The sequence below is a fragment of the Protopterus annectens genome, chromosome 3.part1 (assembly GCF_019279795.1).
Source record: "Protopterus annectens isolate FY-2018-M chromosome 3.part1, PAN1.0, whole genome shotgun sequence".
Taxonomy (NCBI): Eukaryota; Metazoa; Chordata; order Ceratodontiformes; family Protopteridae; genus Protopterus; species Protopterus annectens.
In genome coordinates, this window is record NC_056732.1 from 336,113,936 (window position 1) to 336,130,256 (window position 16,321).

At 40.5% G+C, this 16,321-nt stretch overlaps 1 protein-coding gene across 2 annotated transcripts in view; it reads left to right on the forward strand.

Annotated features, from left to right (window-relative positions):
* The window catches only part of SNX10 (sorting nexin 10), a 654,311-nt gene that overhangs the window by 602,230 nt on the left and 35,760 nt on the right, over positions 1 to 16,321 (forward strand). For both annotated transcript variants that reach the window (XM_044066784.1, XM_044066786.1), the window contains 2 exons: positions 3,156 to 3,259; positions 5,084 to 5,182. In XM_044066784.1, coding sequence (XP_043922719.1) covers positions 3,156 to 3,259; positions 5,084 to 5,182 — 203 coding nt within the window. The remainder of the gene's footprint in view (positions 1 to 3,155; positions 3,260 to 5,083; positions 5,183 to 16,321) is intronic.

Genomic DNA, 16,321 nt, shown 5'->3' on the forward strand with positions numbered 1-16,321 from the left:
GTATAATATGTATGCATGAGATGATGGAAATTTGATTAACCTGATTAGAAGGATATGTAGAGCATTTGCCTTCATCAAACTTTCCTCCGATATGGGCACTGAAGGGGGTTGTGGTGCTTTAAAGTTCGGTGTTAAAGCATTAAGTGAACAACAAGGTTACTTCATGTGTATTTTAGTAGTATCTAGGTACGCTTCTGTTACGACGAAAAGAAATGTGAACTGTTTACATGGACTACTGAGTGTTTTGTGTCATGCTTGATTTTCAAGACCATTGGTTTTAGCTAATATCCCAGTACTTCTGTGTGTGATTTAGAACAAACCGGGTAAGTTAACAGAACACAAGTTAAGTACTTAATTTATCCCTTGATCGCAGTTGTGTAAAAGGCTTATGGCCATATTCAATAAATGTGTCAAAGCAGTTGTACATCTTAATGTGATTGTTTAGCATAAGCAGCTATGAATTTAAGCCCAGGATGTGCTGGTGATTTAGACTTTATAGAATTACCAAGTTTGGTGTAGTGGGGCTGCTAGTGATATTTTGCACTTAAACTTTGTTCTGCTCAAGTCTTTAACAGACAACATCCTTAAGACCAGTTTCATGTTGAATGAATTTTGCCACTTTAATGAAAGGCATGTAGCACAAGTAATGGATTTGTAGCATTTCCAGTTGCTCAGGTTCATAGTTAAATGGTAACATTCCAGGAATGAATCATGAGAGCCTCAGCACTGAAAAGTGTGTGAAAATCAAATTACTAGCTCTTTTATGTTTTAAATGGTTAATAGCAGAGCTATTTAATTCTCCTCACATGTATGATTTTGGGGTTGTAATAAATGGCAAGGTTACTAAAGGATGATCTTAATATAACAAAGACAACCACGACTTGCTTATGTAACAAAAGGGCAGTCGGGGTGAACTGAAAATGTATATATTTTTCTGAGCATGCATTTTATTCTGTCAGGATATTTGTTCCCTCCTGATTTAAATTGCTTGAGTTATTGGCTAAGCTGCTTCATTAATGAAGTATCTATAGCAATCTTTTTTTATACACTAGAATTTCTTGGGTTAAAAAAAAAAATACAAGCTTTTGGTATTCAAACTCCATGGGTTTGAATGTTAAATGTAGTAATCATGCCCTTCTCAAAAATTACAGAAATCTTTGTTTTGCTGTTTAAATTTGAAATGGTGTTTAAAACGTACCAGTATATTATATATATATATATATATATATATATATATATATATATATCACACACACGTGTGTATATCTTCTTTCGGCTTTTCCCAGTTGGGGGTCACCACAGCGGAGCTCCAGTCCACTAATGATTGGCAGTAGGTTTTTTACGGGTGCCGAGGTGCCAGCTCAACGCCCAACCTTCAACGAAGGCACGCCCATTCTACGCATGTCTTTCGAACGCCACTCTACCACGGGGAGGACATGCAGAATCCACACAGAAGGCACTTCAGCAGAGAATCGAATGGGAGAGCCACTTGCTGTGAGGCAACAGCATTACCGCTGCACCACTGTGGCTTTGTGTATGTACGAGTCCACTTAATCTCGCAATACTGAAATCTTGAATTTCAGTATTTAGAGACTAAAATATCGAAACCTGAAAAAAAAAAACAAAACCACATAATCACAAACACGCAGACTTGAAATTAATACAAAAAATATTCAATCTGCTCCCCAAAATAACACATAGTACAGAACTAATACTGAACACAACCATATGTTTCTGCTGAGGGGGGGGGGGCAAGCCCCCCTGCACCCCCTGCATGTGGAGTCCCCCCCCCACGCTACTTATATATACCAATGCCGAGGTCGCACTAAGTCAAAAAGATAAATAAATAAAAAAAAAAAAACACAAACATGCTCTTACCTCCCCTACACTCCCATTGCAATCATATTTACGCTCTGACACCCACACACACTACACACATACTAAAGTAAACACAGACAACACTCATGCACATAGTCTGAACTACGTACCCCAACCTAACATAAAACTCCCCATAAAAATTAGCAAATTTCTACCCAAAATCCTTAAAAAAAAAAAAAATGAAACAATTTCAGTACATAGATGAACATCAGCCCCTATAATACAATATCCTTAAAGATGCACAGTACACTGTGCGATCGCTGTGGTGTGGTATATATGCAACTTTCGGGAAACTAAGATTTGACAAAGTGCAGCTTCGAAAAACTGCACTTTCAACATTAAAAAGTGTGGACCTGTGTGTGTGTGTTTATGCAAAATGCTATCACAGGTGAGCATCAGAAAGTGTGTGAATAATCTGAATACAGTGGATTCTTTTTTCTGAGTAGTAGTACAAATGGGAAACATTGATGGGTGTTTTTCTGTGAAGCAGTGCCCCTCTGGCACTGTTGAGAACACTCAAGGTGAAAGCAATTGTTAACCTGCAGCTTGATAGGAAATGGTTTCTCATTGCTATTAAAATTTTTTCTTTTTTGTGACAAATTTAATTTATAAAGTTTTAAAATGCCATTTACATTTATGTACATCTCACTTCTGCTTTGTTGGCCTTTCTTGACCTTTAAAAGCAGTGTCAAACTTGATTGCAACTTGAAAACTGAAATAGCAATGATGTTGGCTGAGATACTTTGTCATAGTTACTAAATGATGAATATAGCCGAAAGTTCCCAAAAAAGGTTTTGCATTTCTTTGTGCAGGTATAACGTATACAAATATTGAAAGTAGGACTTTATTCTGAAATGAACTATAAAGTTGAGTGATGTTGACATTGTTTCCACCTTGTGTTGTCCACCATTTTATTTGCTGATGTGTATTATATTTTATTCATTTTTAATTGGATAAAGACACTGTCGACACATACCTCTTCTGAGGGGCTTCCCAGGGCCATTGTCTGGGTAATTAACTTGTTTCATAGTTGTAGCAGACAGTGGGAGACTGAAGGAATCAAACCTGGTGCTGCTTAGGGTGGTGGTAGGTAGTTGTGCATAGTGTTTAACCCTCTGTTTTGGGCTGCCAGACAGATCTGCAGAAACCATTAGAGGGAAACTCATAGATGTCTCATTTTTGGTGAAGTGGGAGATCACTTCAATGAGTTTTTAAGTAACTTTTTAAAAATTAAATTCTGAAGTAAAATCAAAAACAGTATTTTTTCTTTCCTGCAGACAAACAGCATGTGCTTTACATTGAAGACATCCTGTGTTAGAAGGCGTTTTCGAGAATTTGTGTGGTTGCGGCAAAGGCTTCAAAGTACTGATGTATTACTAACGTATGTGACCAGTTTTTTTTAATTTTTTTCATTTACATTTTACCGTTCTGTATCAACTAGCAGAGGTAAATATTTGTAAAAATATATGTTTTTGTACAATGTTTTATTTTTTTCTGGAGACATCCTGTCCATTCCCATCATCAACACTTGACCATTTTAATTTGACAGCTGAGTAAATCAGGTTGGTCTAGATCTTTTCGATCATGGCATGGGATGTTGGCAGTTATAGTTTGGAGAAGTTGGCTAGACTATCGGGAAGGTTTCCTTTTCACCTGTTGCGGTGGAATCAACCTCGGCTAAGCTATTAGATGAAGTAGGTAGAATCATTGTTTGCATCTGAAGGACAGCACCTCAAGACTGTAGACCTGTCATTCCACAGTCGCTCTACTTCTACCCTCAGTCTTGTAGACTGAGAACCCATAGTCCTCTGCTCAGCATCTGAGGAACAACATGCTACTGAGTCACTAGCACTGCAAGATAGACCATTGAGGAAGCGTTTTTTGGCAAATTGGTCTGGTTTTGTGGTCCAAGATTAGGGCTTTAATACTAATTTGTGATCTTTGTAATGCATATGGGCCGGAATTGTTTTCCCCTTGGACTACAGAATGTATCTTATGCCTGTCCACATCAGAAACTACTGTTAAGGTTCCCATCCATTTAATACTGGTGCCTGAAATACTTCCAGACAAGGAGGTAATCGTCACCAGTTGTGGGGGGTAAACTGGTAGTCTCTGCCAAGGAAGTGAGTTGTTTTGATTCTACTCTGCCTAAAGTCAGAATGACCACAGCTGGGGGTCATTTAGACAGTTTACTTTCTTCCCCCTCCAACCCATGGAGCTTAGAAATGCAGTTCTGTCTGCATCATCCTCTTGTTTTTTAGTCATGTGTCCTGTTTGTATGTCACTGCAGCTGCAGTTCCAAAGCCCATTTTTCATGGAAATCTGCTTCATGTATTTGGCCCTACCCAGAACTGCTACAAGCCTGGACCTGTTTAATTTGTATGGCATTGTGTCCTAGTCTTCATAACTTAGAAGCTAAGAAAAAAAAAACCTTCTGAAAACATGGCTACTTCCACACCATTTCAGAGTTACACAACTGCAAAAGTGCATTTATCAATTTCTGTGACCTATTAATTCTAGTCCCACCTGAATCCCATGAAGTTCTGCTCTCAGGACCCAGACTGCTGAACTAACAGCCACCTTCTTTTTAACAGCAAGGCTAGTTTATATGACAGATTTTCCATATAAACCATCACACAGCCAAGTTTTTAAGATTGCATTGAGGTAGTAAAAGTCTCAACCTCCCTCATCTAGGTTCCTTTCTTGAATAGTTGGAGATCTTTGCACTGGGTTAGTAGTACCTCTTGTTTTGCTAACTGTTGCAAGTCACTCCTTTCCTATTAGCCTCATTACTAGTTCAGGTTCTGTTTCACTAACATTTGTTTGGACTATAGCTGGTAGTTCAGTCACTGGGTCTGAACAGGCACATGAGCTTAAATTTAATTGCTTTTCTGCTGTATTTGCTTAGTGTTCTGTAATTCTTAATTAAGGATCTGTGACACTAGTAGTACTGTCTGTTTTGGTTGGCTGTAAATGTGATGATTATTACATGGAGTAAATGCATACTTTCAGTATTTGTCTTTAAATGTTAAAAACTGTCCCTAATGTTTTGACTTTGTGTGAGCTGCTCATCTGCTATGCATTTTCTCTAGGAGTCTGTGCAGAAATGAGATATAGAAAGGTCATGTGATTTGTCTGAAGAATATGGCAATGATAGGTAAGACTGCTGATTACAGTATGGTTATTTTTTTTCTTTTTTTAATAGAGAAATACCACAGCTTCCATTTAAAAATCCATTCTTCAATATTCATAATCCCCAGCATGTAGAGCAACGGCGGCAAGGTCTACAGGAATTCCTTGAAAGGTAGGTACAGGAAAATGGATTTAAAAGTTTAAGGAGTTTGGAATCTCTACATGTGAATTGGTGTTCTTACAGTGCCATCATGTGGCCAATAAATGAAACGCATTCCATTTGTTTGACTCTGAAGAGGCCAGCCCAAGCAACTTGGCACAATTGTGAAAGAGTACCAAGAGATGGCAGTAGAACAAAAATCATTATGCAATGCTGTGGATCTGCCAGCATCTAGTCCTATGTTGTGTACATTTTCTCCCCCACAGAAATCCTTCTATTTAAGCATAATGTTCTTGTGTACAATACTTATTCATATTACATCTTTGTATAGTATAATTCCCTGTGTTAGAGTATCTCCATTGCTGCTGCATTATTAGAAGCTGTAGTTTAAGAAATGCATTTGCCTTGTTAGTAGAGCTCCTGCCATAATTCCCTTGTGTTAACTCCTTGTTAAAGGACTCTTCTGTTTTTGGCACAATTACCTTAGGAATTTGTAGCTCTTTGATTGTTAGCCAAAACGAGATTTGTAGAAGCTGAATGTAGCCCACCTGTCTTCATAGTTTAAAAGTAGACATGTCATCTCCCCATTTCTCAGCCTTTCTCTGTGATTTGAGCTGCAAGATCAAAATTGCCCAGTGAAGTTACATGGCAGCTCTTGTCCAACTGAACCATTCAAATGCAGGCACATTTTTAGTAAATTAACAAAATGCTGTAGGAAGTTTCAATGAGAGTGAATTGATTATTTTCTGCTTTGGACACTAATAACACTATATCTAGGTGACTAACTCTTCAGGACGCTCTTTTTGTATGTATTGCTTCCAGTGAGTGTCCTTGTTTTTCTGTGTATTTTACAGCCTGTTCTTGTTCCACCCAAAGTACATTGCTCACCGTCATGTGCGCGCACACAATTTCTTTACATGGGTAAAATACTGTGTGAATTTGTGTCCAGGTGAAGATACTTGGTGCATTTAGTGATGAGTCAGGGTTTGCCCGTCCCCATATGGTACCACAGCTTTTTGTATTCCTTTTGTATCAGGTACTTGAAGCTCCTGTTGCTGAGTAGGAGAGCTCTGTTGACTGTTAATTATTCCACACCTCTCTCAGATTCTGACTCTACTCCTTCCCAGGTGTGATACGACATTACAGGCAGATGTCAGGGATGTGTACTGGCAGATTGGCTTCAAGTTTTGATTTTTGTTGTTTTACATTTACACTGCTTGGAATTGACAATAGTTTGTTCATTTTATGAATTGGTTTTGGCTGCAGTGTTTACTTTTTTTTTTATATGAGCTGTTTCTGAAAATTAACAGAGTGAAAGCTTTTAGTCTGAATTGCAATGCTTTATTATTTATAATTTTAATAAGTTGTTCCACAGTGGTCTTCAATCTTCTGCTTTTTTATTATGAATCTACTCTGTACCATGTAATTGCGTAGGTTAACATTGTGGCACTTCTATTTTTTTCAAGTTTTAAATGTAGCATAGCATGTGTACTTGAAGGGTTCCATATTATGGCCTAAGTACATAAATTGATGGTGGTACTAATGCATAAACCTTGTATAGCCATTCATCAGTAAGATTCCAGTTTGGATACCTCACCATAAGAGCAGTGAACACTGCATATTATAAATTGAGCTTCAATGGATGGAAGAGTGAGCAGGCTTATAGTTTGAAAAGTACGTGTTGTAGTGCAGAAGTGTTTAGCACTAACAAGGAAAGAACAGTGACCCTGCTTTTTGTACATCACACAATGTAGTCCTTCTCAGAAATCTAGCATTAGCAAAGCTTATTTTATGGCGCATTGTTTAATATGGCTGAAAATTTGAGTGTAGAAAAGCCATAGGCTTCCATTGCCACATGGAGGGTAAGGTATATAGGTGCTCTACACATTCAGCAACACAGAAGCTACTCTTGTGTTTGTGTAAACCTCATTTTTGTTAAGCATTCTGTTGAATCTTCAGAAATGTGATGTGGTGAAGCACGCGTCTATCAGTTACTGTAATTGTTGCAGGAAATCTCTGATTCCATTATTACTGTTCAAAGGATGCATTCTAATTAAACTGAAAGCAGATGCTCTTTTCTTTGGATTGAAATTAAAATGTTTTGATGTTTTGTTTCTGCTGTAGCTGTGCATGTAAGTAAGGTGTGCAACCAGTACTGTTATATGGTGGAGAACCCAAGACAGTAAAGGTAGAACAGTTGAGGAAGCTAGAGGTGATGGAGCTCACATGCTAAGATGGAGTGATAAGATGCACAATGTGGAACTGACAAATTAGTATATCTGAGTGGAAGCCCAAGTATCTCCATTTACAGAGAGGATTAGAGAACAGATGACAATGGTTTGTGCACATGTGTAGGAAAGCAGAACACAGTCTAAAGATTTGTAGCAGACGGGAAGAAGGCAGGAGGAAATGATGGTGTCCATCAAAGAGATGCATCAGACACAGAGAAGACCTGGGTTGGTCATTTGTGAGTGTCAAAGGTAGGACAGTGGCATTGAATCAGTAAGAGGGTGACAGCTGACACTGCACCCCAACCCCATTTAGAAAAGGGGTTGAATGATTTCACTATGCATTTATTTGCTGATCTGCAGAAGCCATTTCGAAATTGACCTTTGATGAGCATGTATGCATATATGTATGAAAATACTCCTGCTAATTTGTTAACCGTAGCTGTTAGTTTGTGAATGATTTATCACTGGTGCAGAGCTCTGCTTCCCTTAGCACTTGTGGCTGTCCTCTAAAGATTTTAGGAATTATTTCTGCCTTTACTGCCACTAGCCATTGCTGTTACTCTCAAGTCAAAGTAAACTTTATTGTCATTCAGAAATCACACAAGTGCAAAAACTGAACAAAATTCCGTGTCTCTGGACTCAGTGTGCAGACAACAGACTATTTTGACAGGCATTTACACATATAATACCTAGCTATTACATCACAGACGTGCAGAAGTAGTGTCCCGAGACTGATGGATGGCCAAGAATGCTCTGCCAGGATGGTTTGCGTACAGACCTTTACTGAGCCATGTATGGCAAAAGTGAGTTTTTACTCCGAGTTTCTTCTGGTACTCTAATTTTGAGCATCTATAAAGTAGACCAAAAAGGCATTTTAGTTGCTGTGAAACTGTAATTTTCTGAAGTACCATACCTAATTAACAAAAGCACAGGTAAATGGCATGTAGATATTATAGCAAAAATAGCTGATAAGTGTGGTATGTTAGGGATAAGGTTAAACTAACTTACTGGTGAGTTTTTTGACCCACAGGGATCACAGGCTTAGTCTTGGAGGAAAATTAAATTCTAACCATAATCTTCGCCTCTGTCAGAAAGCTCAATTACTGTTATAGCTTACTGCTTAAATGTGGCTGGAATTCCCTGTAAGTTGAGCTAGTATGCACTTGTATGTTTGTAGATGCACTTTCTTTGTTTGGAAGGAGGCTGTATTTTGTGTACAGAGTAGGTTCAGAAGATTAATTTGTTGGATCTTTGCAATTCAGTGAATATTCCCTGAGGTGAATGTAACCCCTGGAGCCATCACTGAAGGTCCTGCCCATAGCTCAACTCATATGGAGAAAAATGTAGCAATTTCTCCATTTATTCCGTGGCCATATGTGGAATGGCTAGTTGTACCTGTGTGGGTTTCCTTCCATCATGAGACCATGTGGTCTGTTTGCAGCTTTCTTTGCTCCTCTCATCCCATTTATTTGTGTTGCAGCCCATAGGTTCTTCCACCCTTCCAAGGAAGGTAGACTCCTGAGACAGTGTTTGTTTTTTCACCGACTGTGATTACCAGTGGATGTGGTGGTTACCTTGTCCGTTTGCCACTTGACTTAGGGAATCCATTCTCAATGCTGATTTTCAAGGTTTTTCACATTTAAAATGTCATAACTAAGAAAGAGTGTAAACTTCACTTATGGAAGAAGGAAAACATTTTTGTGCTGCAGATCTATAAATGTAGTCCATTAATAACACAATATACATTTTTAAGAGACTGAAGTGAAATGGTGCATCTCCCAGCAACATATATGGGATGCTGTTATGATGTCATAATCACAAAGTTGTGCAGGTTGTTTTGATCAGTTTGTATAGCTATAAAGATGTTTTGCTTTTATGTATTTATTTTATTCATTTCTCACTGTTGTGGTATTTTTTCCTGTCTACAGTGACAGCTCTGTTTGGGGGGTTGGGGTGCAGGAGCCTACATGCTCTTCCATTTAAGAGCTGAAGCTTGTTTCCAGGAGTGCTGAGATGTCCTCTAATGCGCACACATTTTTAAATCGAGCCAGGTATGCTCAGTTTGTAAATTTATAGATCCACTACTCTCCTGTTAATTTTTTTTCCCTATTATGTTCATTAATGGTTTATTTGCATTACGGTACCTACACAAGTGGTACATGACATCGTGTACTGCTTGCTACTGCTAATATATAGCAAACACTTGAGATTTTTTTAATAAAATTACTGTAGCATGCAAGACCTCAAATTGTAACATATCTAGTCTGCATGTTTGTTTTATTCTGTTTTGTAAACTGTTACACTCTAGTAACAAACTACTGTCCTTGATGGATTTGTCTTAATTTGTTGCTTGCATTCTTGAACTTCCCACTTCTTGTGCCATCTCAGACTGCTTGTGTCCTATGCTTGCTTGCAAAGTCCTCTACTTGCTCCTTCCCTGTCTTCAGGTGTTCTCCCCCCTTCCTTTTTCCACATAAAAGAATGCTAGTCATGAGACACTCTCTTTAGGTGTTTCATGTGATCTGTCCTCTGTCATATGCCATATACTATGTTTGTGTGTGCCTTCTGGACAAAGTTATGTTGGTTTTAGTTGCCTTCCACTGGGCTGCATCTATTTTACATTCTTGCAGCGATAGTTTTAAGAGCTAGCTGATTATCCTAGCCATTTTCCAGGTATTTTGCTACCCACCAGAATAGGTAAAACTCTGCCAGAGAAACGCATGTTTTAAAGGCTCCTCTTATCTGCACCTGACAATATTGAAGTTGCTGTTCTGACGTACACTATCCGTGACCATCTGCCTACTTTTGCAGTTGGTCAAGAGTAAAACGAGTAAGGTACATCACAGGGTCCTTCTGGGAAACCTTTGGAGATTTGATAGCAGTACATTAAATGTCATAAGCAGTAGTGTTTGTGACTTCCTTGTAAACACACCCCCATACATGTCAGCCTCTAAGCACAAGAAAGCTGAACAGAGAGAAAAATAATGGGGGGACAAAGCCCAAAAACTAGTGGCAAATTTTAAATGGTGATCTTAGTCTTAGAAAGTTGCTAGAATAAAAAGTTTTGTTACTATTGATTTTTTCTGAAGGATATGAAGTATGAAACTCAAATGACTGTCCTTTTAGTGAATTCAGTCTTCACTGATTTGCAAGAAAATTACAAATGTTATAACAAAAATATGAAGGAAAAAGTCTGAATAGTTGAGAGGCAAGACCCTCCCTTTGGATTTTGCTTAAGCCCCACCTTCCTGTCAGTCCTCAAAAGTGTATCCTTGATAAGAAAACGTCAAAGTATATCAGTATTTTGGGTCATTCCAGGAATTTGGTAATGAAAGAAAACTGTAGCACTGGTATTAGAAAAACATACCTGCTGTCTAGTGACTCCTTTTATAGATGCCAGGATATGCATATAAAGGTAATTCTATTGAACAAAGGCTATAGTTTGCAGACTACAAAAACAAAGCCCAGACAATCCAAAACTGTTTTGCTGCAGGTATACAGTGCCATATGCAGACCCTTTCTTCTCCTTAGATTAGTTTAAATGTGAGCAGTTACCAGTGCCTATTCTGACAGTTTAAAACCCCAATGGTCACTGTTTTAAGAATAGGTGCTAACTTCACAGCACAACTTGGAAACCTTCCTCACACTCTCTATGCTGTCCCAAGTCCGACTTGACAAAAAAGCTGTGCTGAACCTTAAATCAGCCTCTGTCTGTTTCCTGCCACCCCAGTTTTTAAAAGATGAGTAGCTGATGCTCCCATTTTTCCCCATCTGTGTTCTGTTAAACTATTGTGTGTGTGAACTGCATGTTGCCTAACTTATAAAGTTGAAAGTAACCTTGTTATGTAAGGGTGGGCATTCTGTGTCCTATTTGTAAAAATTTCAAAAAATGTGTACTCCCAGGTTTGTTGTCATGTTAATACTTTTTAAATTACTGTTGGACTCTTTCTTTTTAAAGGAAAATGCATGTTTGTCCTTCCCACTATAGAGTATTTGGGGGCTAAATTTAATGGCTGTACTGTTAATAGATTGTACCAAATCCTTTTGACCAATCAAGGAGCAGTCAGCCATTGACACCTCTTAAGCAGATTTAGCAGGTGGACACACACTGCTGATACCACCAAACAGTTTAGAATGCTTGTTTCAGGCTGTGTAAGATGGTGTGTAATATCCTCTGTCCTCATCTGACAGATAATGTTTTACATGGCCCTGTTCTTTGCCTACTTCCATTTTAGAGAATGGCATAGAAGTATTGTGGTGCTGCCAGGTCAACTCATTGTAATGACCCCACAGTTCTGCTCCTTTCATTTTTGTCCTGTCTTCAGTCATTAAATTATCAAGAAAATCTGACTGTAAAAGCTGGATGTTTTTCATGTTTCACTGTTGCAGTCATCACACTTGGGTTATCTGCCTGCAGGGAGTAGCCCTCATTTGGCCCAAATACCAGAGACTTAGTATTTCTGCGTCAGATGCTGTCACTCCAGGACTGACTGGTCGTCAGGGGTATAAAAACAGGCAGCTGACATCATTACTTCAGTCTTTCTTGCTGAGGAAACCGAAGCAGTTTGCAAGTGCCGGTCGGCTGCTACCTGAATTTTCGTTTACGAATTGAATAATCCTGAAGTCTTCTAAAGCCAAGTACCCCGTTGGGGATGCTTTTTTTTTTTTTTTTTTTTTTTTTTTTTTTTTTTTTTTTTTTTGTTCTAACCGATGTCAGAAAAAGTTAACAATTGTCTTGCCTGTGGAAAGCAAATACCTCACAAAGATTTTCATTCTTACTGTGTAAGGTTTTGTGCCTTGTTTAACACCCGAACCATACGTCATCGGATTCTGTCACTAAATTCTTTTGCTCTCCATCTCCATATTCTGAAATGGCTTTGGTAAGCCATCAGACTAGCGATATTCCGAAAAAACGCAAGGATAAAGACAGACTGCATAGGTCCAAAGTTGCTGACGACGCTTCCGTTAAGCTAGTTGCAGTCTGCCGGTACTCAGTGAGGTGCTTTAGAAGCCCCCTGATGCCCGCTTCAGTGGATTTGCAGGCCTCTACCGAGACCCATTTGGAGTCCGGTATGCCGCGAGACTTTTCGACTATGGAACATGTGGATGTCTCATCCTTGGATGAATCCAGAGCTGCTGTGCAGGCACCAGCTTCTGAGACAGTTCTTCACTCAAACCAACTTTTTTAACCAAAACTACCAAGTCCTTAGGCCCAGAGTATGCACTACGCCTAGAAAACAGAAGACCAAAGCGTATGCACCTGCTCCCATGCCACAAAAACAAATGCTTAGAATGGCAGAAGACCTAAATTACGCCAATTAGGAGAAGTCAGCCTTCCCCTGCTAAGAGAAAGAGAAGTCCCCTACAGCTTCTGCAGACTCAGAGTCCAATGACTCTGAAATTTGATTATGAAGACATGTCATTATCTGCTTGTGAGGATTCAGGAATCCATTCCCTCTGCCTCCCCTCCAGAGGATTTTTCTTTTGGTGAAACCTTGCATACCTTGAGAGCATTTCCAGTGGGAATGCCAAGACTATCCTCAGTCTAAAAAGAGACTCTGAGAATTCCTAGAGTTGCCTCAGTACAGGCCTTTAGCAGTACCACCTGTCCTGGATGATTGTTTTTATGGAATCCAGTCTTCTGACATTTTACCTCCTGCCCCTAGGAACCAGACAGGTACTACAGAGTACCTGCCACTCACAAATTTCTTTTCAAGAATCCTACTGCTGACCCAGCGATCATTTCCCAGGGGCCTAAAGGTATCAAGACTACTACAGCCAAGAATCCCACCCCTTCGGATAGGGATTCCAGAGCTTTGGACAGATTGGGTAAGAAGGTGTATACCTCTGTAACTCTTGCTATTAGGGCATTGAACTGTCAGTTTCACATGCTGAAGTACCAGCAGCATATTATGGAATTTATTAAACAGAGTGGCAACCTTTACAGACTGTGCAGAAAATTCAGAATTGCAGGAGCTTATGCATTCTGGAAGCTAAGTCAGTAAGCATACTTTGCAGTGTGGTTTTGACGCCATAGAAGCATCTTGCCGGAAAGCAGTCACTGGATCTGTACTGAGAATACATGCTTGGCTCAAGGAGCAGACCTTGCCAGACCATGTCAAATCAAAGTTACTAGACACTCCTTTGAACAAGGACAGTTTGTTTGGCACCAAAGCAGAAGTAGTTCTTAAAAAGATGGAAGAAAAAGCTAAGTCTATGCAGACTGTTAAATAATTCTTGCAAGTGCAACCCCCTAGATTCAGTAGGCATTGCCCTTCCAAACACTGGTCCTTTCCAGCCCCCTCCAGGCCTTCTCAAACCAGACCCAGGGGAAACAGACCACCCAGACTACAGTCTCAGGGTATGCAGAGATCTAAACAATGGAGTTCCCCCACCCCTAAAGCAGGGAGTGGTAAGCCACCTCCTTATGCAAAAAAATTGCAAGGACTTCTTTACTTCACTCCCCAGCCCTGCCCAGTTGCTTGTGCCCCTAGGAGGAAAACTTGCCCTTCATGCAAAAAATTGGATGTCCATCACACAGGACCAGTGGGTCCTCAACATTGTATCCCAGGGGTACAAATTTTATTTCCATTCACTGCCCAACCCCAAGTGGGTTTCCAGGCCTTCCTCCAAACCAGTGGGCAGAGGCTGAAAGCCAAGTAGCTTCCCTGCTCAATATCGGAGCTATTCAGCCAGTCCCAGTGGAACAGAGGGGTCAAGGATTCTACTCCAGATGTTCTTCGTCTTCCCTTGCTGCAGTCCTGACTATTGGGTATAGTCCGCGTCCCAGTCGGCCCGAATACCATCAATTACCATCAATGGCGCCTTAGACTGACGTCAGTACGTCAGGGTACTAATGCGCATGACCGACGTCATTTCCTCAGTCTTTTTTGCCGCATGGTCCGATGCAGAAGCAATTTTGCGAGTGCAGGTTGGCGTTCTGAGATTTTCCGAAACCGGAGTTTCAGACCGAAACAGAGTTGGAACATTTTGGTTTTTCTTGCCTCAGTATTTAACCGGATGTCAGAAAAAGTGAATAACTGTATTTCTTGTGGGAAGCAGATACCGCATAGGGATTATCATACATTGTGTATACCTTGTTTAGGGCCTGATCACGTAGTTGTTGGTTGCCGCTCTTGTGCTAGATTTAACAAGCGCACTATTAAGAGGAGGCTTGATTGTGCTAGGTTAGTGTTTGGGAAGCGTTGCAATTATAATATGCCGTCGGATGCTCCGGCGCGCTTCATCCAAGAAGCGCAAGGACAAAACAGTGAAGCCTAGGGTGAGGAACCGGCAGTCCCGGACGGCGGTTCCTTAGAAGGCTCAGGGGAGCCAGAGGTTTTGCCAGGAGTCTCTATGGAGTCTCAGGCAGATACTTTACTGTTACAGGATGTGCCCTCTCAGGAGGTAGGCCAGGCTGAGGGGGCTTCTCAGGTAACTGTTCTTCCCTCTCTTCCCAAGGTAGTTAGGGCCTCTCCTTCTGTTGCCAAAGCTTCTTTTAGAGGTAGGCCAAGTTCAGCTTCTGTGGGGGCTTCTCCTAGCATTTCGGCTCTGTGCCTAAGAAACATATGCTTAAAATGGCAGAAGATTTGATTACTCTGATTAGAGGTTCTATGCCCCGCCTGATAAGAGGCCTAGGGTGGAACAGGAGTTTGATAGTTTTGAACAGTGTTCACAGGCTTCAGAGTCTTCTGTGGAAGACTTGCAAGAGTTTCCTACTTATTCTGATTCTGATGTGGATGATTCCACTCCTACAGCTTCTCCTCCTGAGGATTTTTCATTTTCAGAGACTCTTCACTCCATGAGGGAGCACTTTAAATGGGAAGGCCAGGATTACTCTGATTCCAGGAAAAGGCTTAGGGAATTCTTGTTGTTACCTCAGCATAGGCCCTTAGCTATTCCTCCTGTGTTGAATGTGGTGGAGGATGTTTTTGCAGAGGCTTCCTGAACCCTGACTCCTTGCCTCCTGCTCCTGTTAAGCCTGATAGGTATTATAGGGTGCCCAAGCTCATAAGTATTTGTTTAAGAGTCCTAGACCCAGAAACTGTTTCTCAGGGGCCTAAAGGTGTTAAAGCTTCTGTGGTTAAAAATCCTGTACCCTCTGATAAAGAGGCAAGGGCTTTGGATAGGTGGGGTAAGAAAGTATATACTTCTTCCACTCTAGCCATGAGGGCGTTGAATTGTCAGTTTCATATGCTGAAATATCAGAATTATCTCCTTTCACAATTGAAATCTAAGGTGGATGCTTTGGCGGAAGGTATTGAGTGTAAAGAATTGCTGGATTTGGTTCATGTGTCTGAACAAGTGGGTAAGCATTCTTTGCAGTGTGGTTTTGATGCTGTTCAGGCCTCCTCGAGGGTGGCTGCTACTAGTTCTGTTCTTCGCAGACATGCCTGGTTGAAGGATCAGAATTTAGCTGAGCATGTTAAGACCAGGATTTTGGATGCTCCTTTACAGTCTGATGTGTTGTTTGGACCGCCTGTGGAAGCAGTTTTAAAGAAAATGGAGGACAAAGCTAAGTCTATGCAGACTGTTAAAGATTTTTGCAGGTGCAGCCTCCAAGTTTAGTAGAAATTGGCCTGCTAAGGGGTGGACATATCCTGCTTATGGTTCCCAGTCTAGGGGTAGGTCTAGACGTGGTAGGGGCAGGGCTCAAGGTTCGTTTAGGCCTAGATCAGACAGTTCACCTGCTCAGACTTCTGGTGAGGGCAGGGGTCAGTCCTTTCGTAAGCAGAACCAATGACCTGCCTTTTCAGCTGCCAGTGGATTCTCGCCTGGCAGCCCCTTTGGGAGGAAGATTGTCTCTTTTCAAAGAAAATTGGGATTTAATCACTCAAGACAGATGGGTGCTGGATATCATTCATCACGGTTACAGATTTTATTTCCACACAATGCCCCCGTTCAAAGGCATGCCAGATGT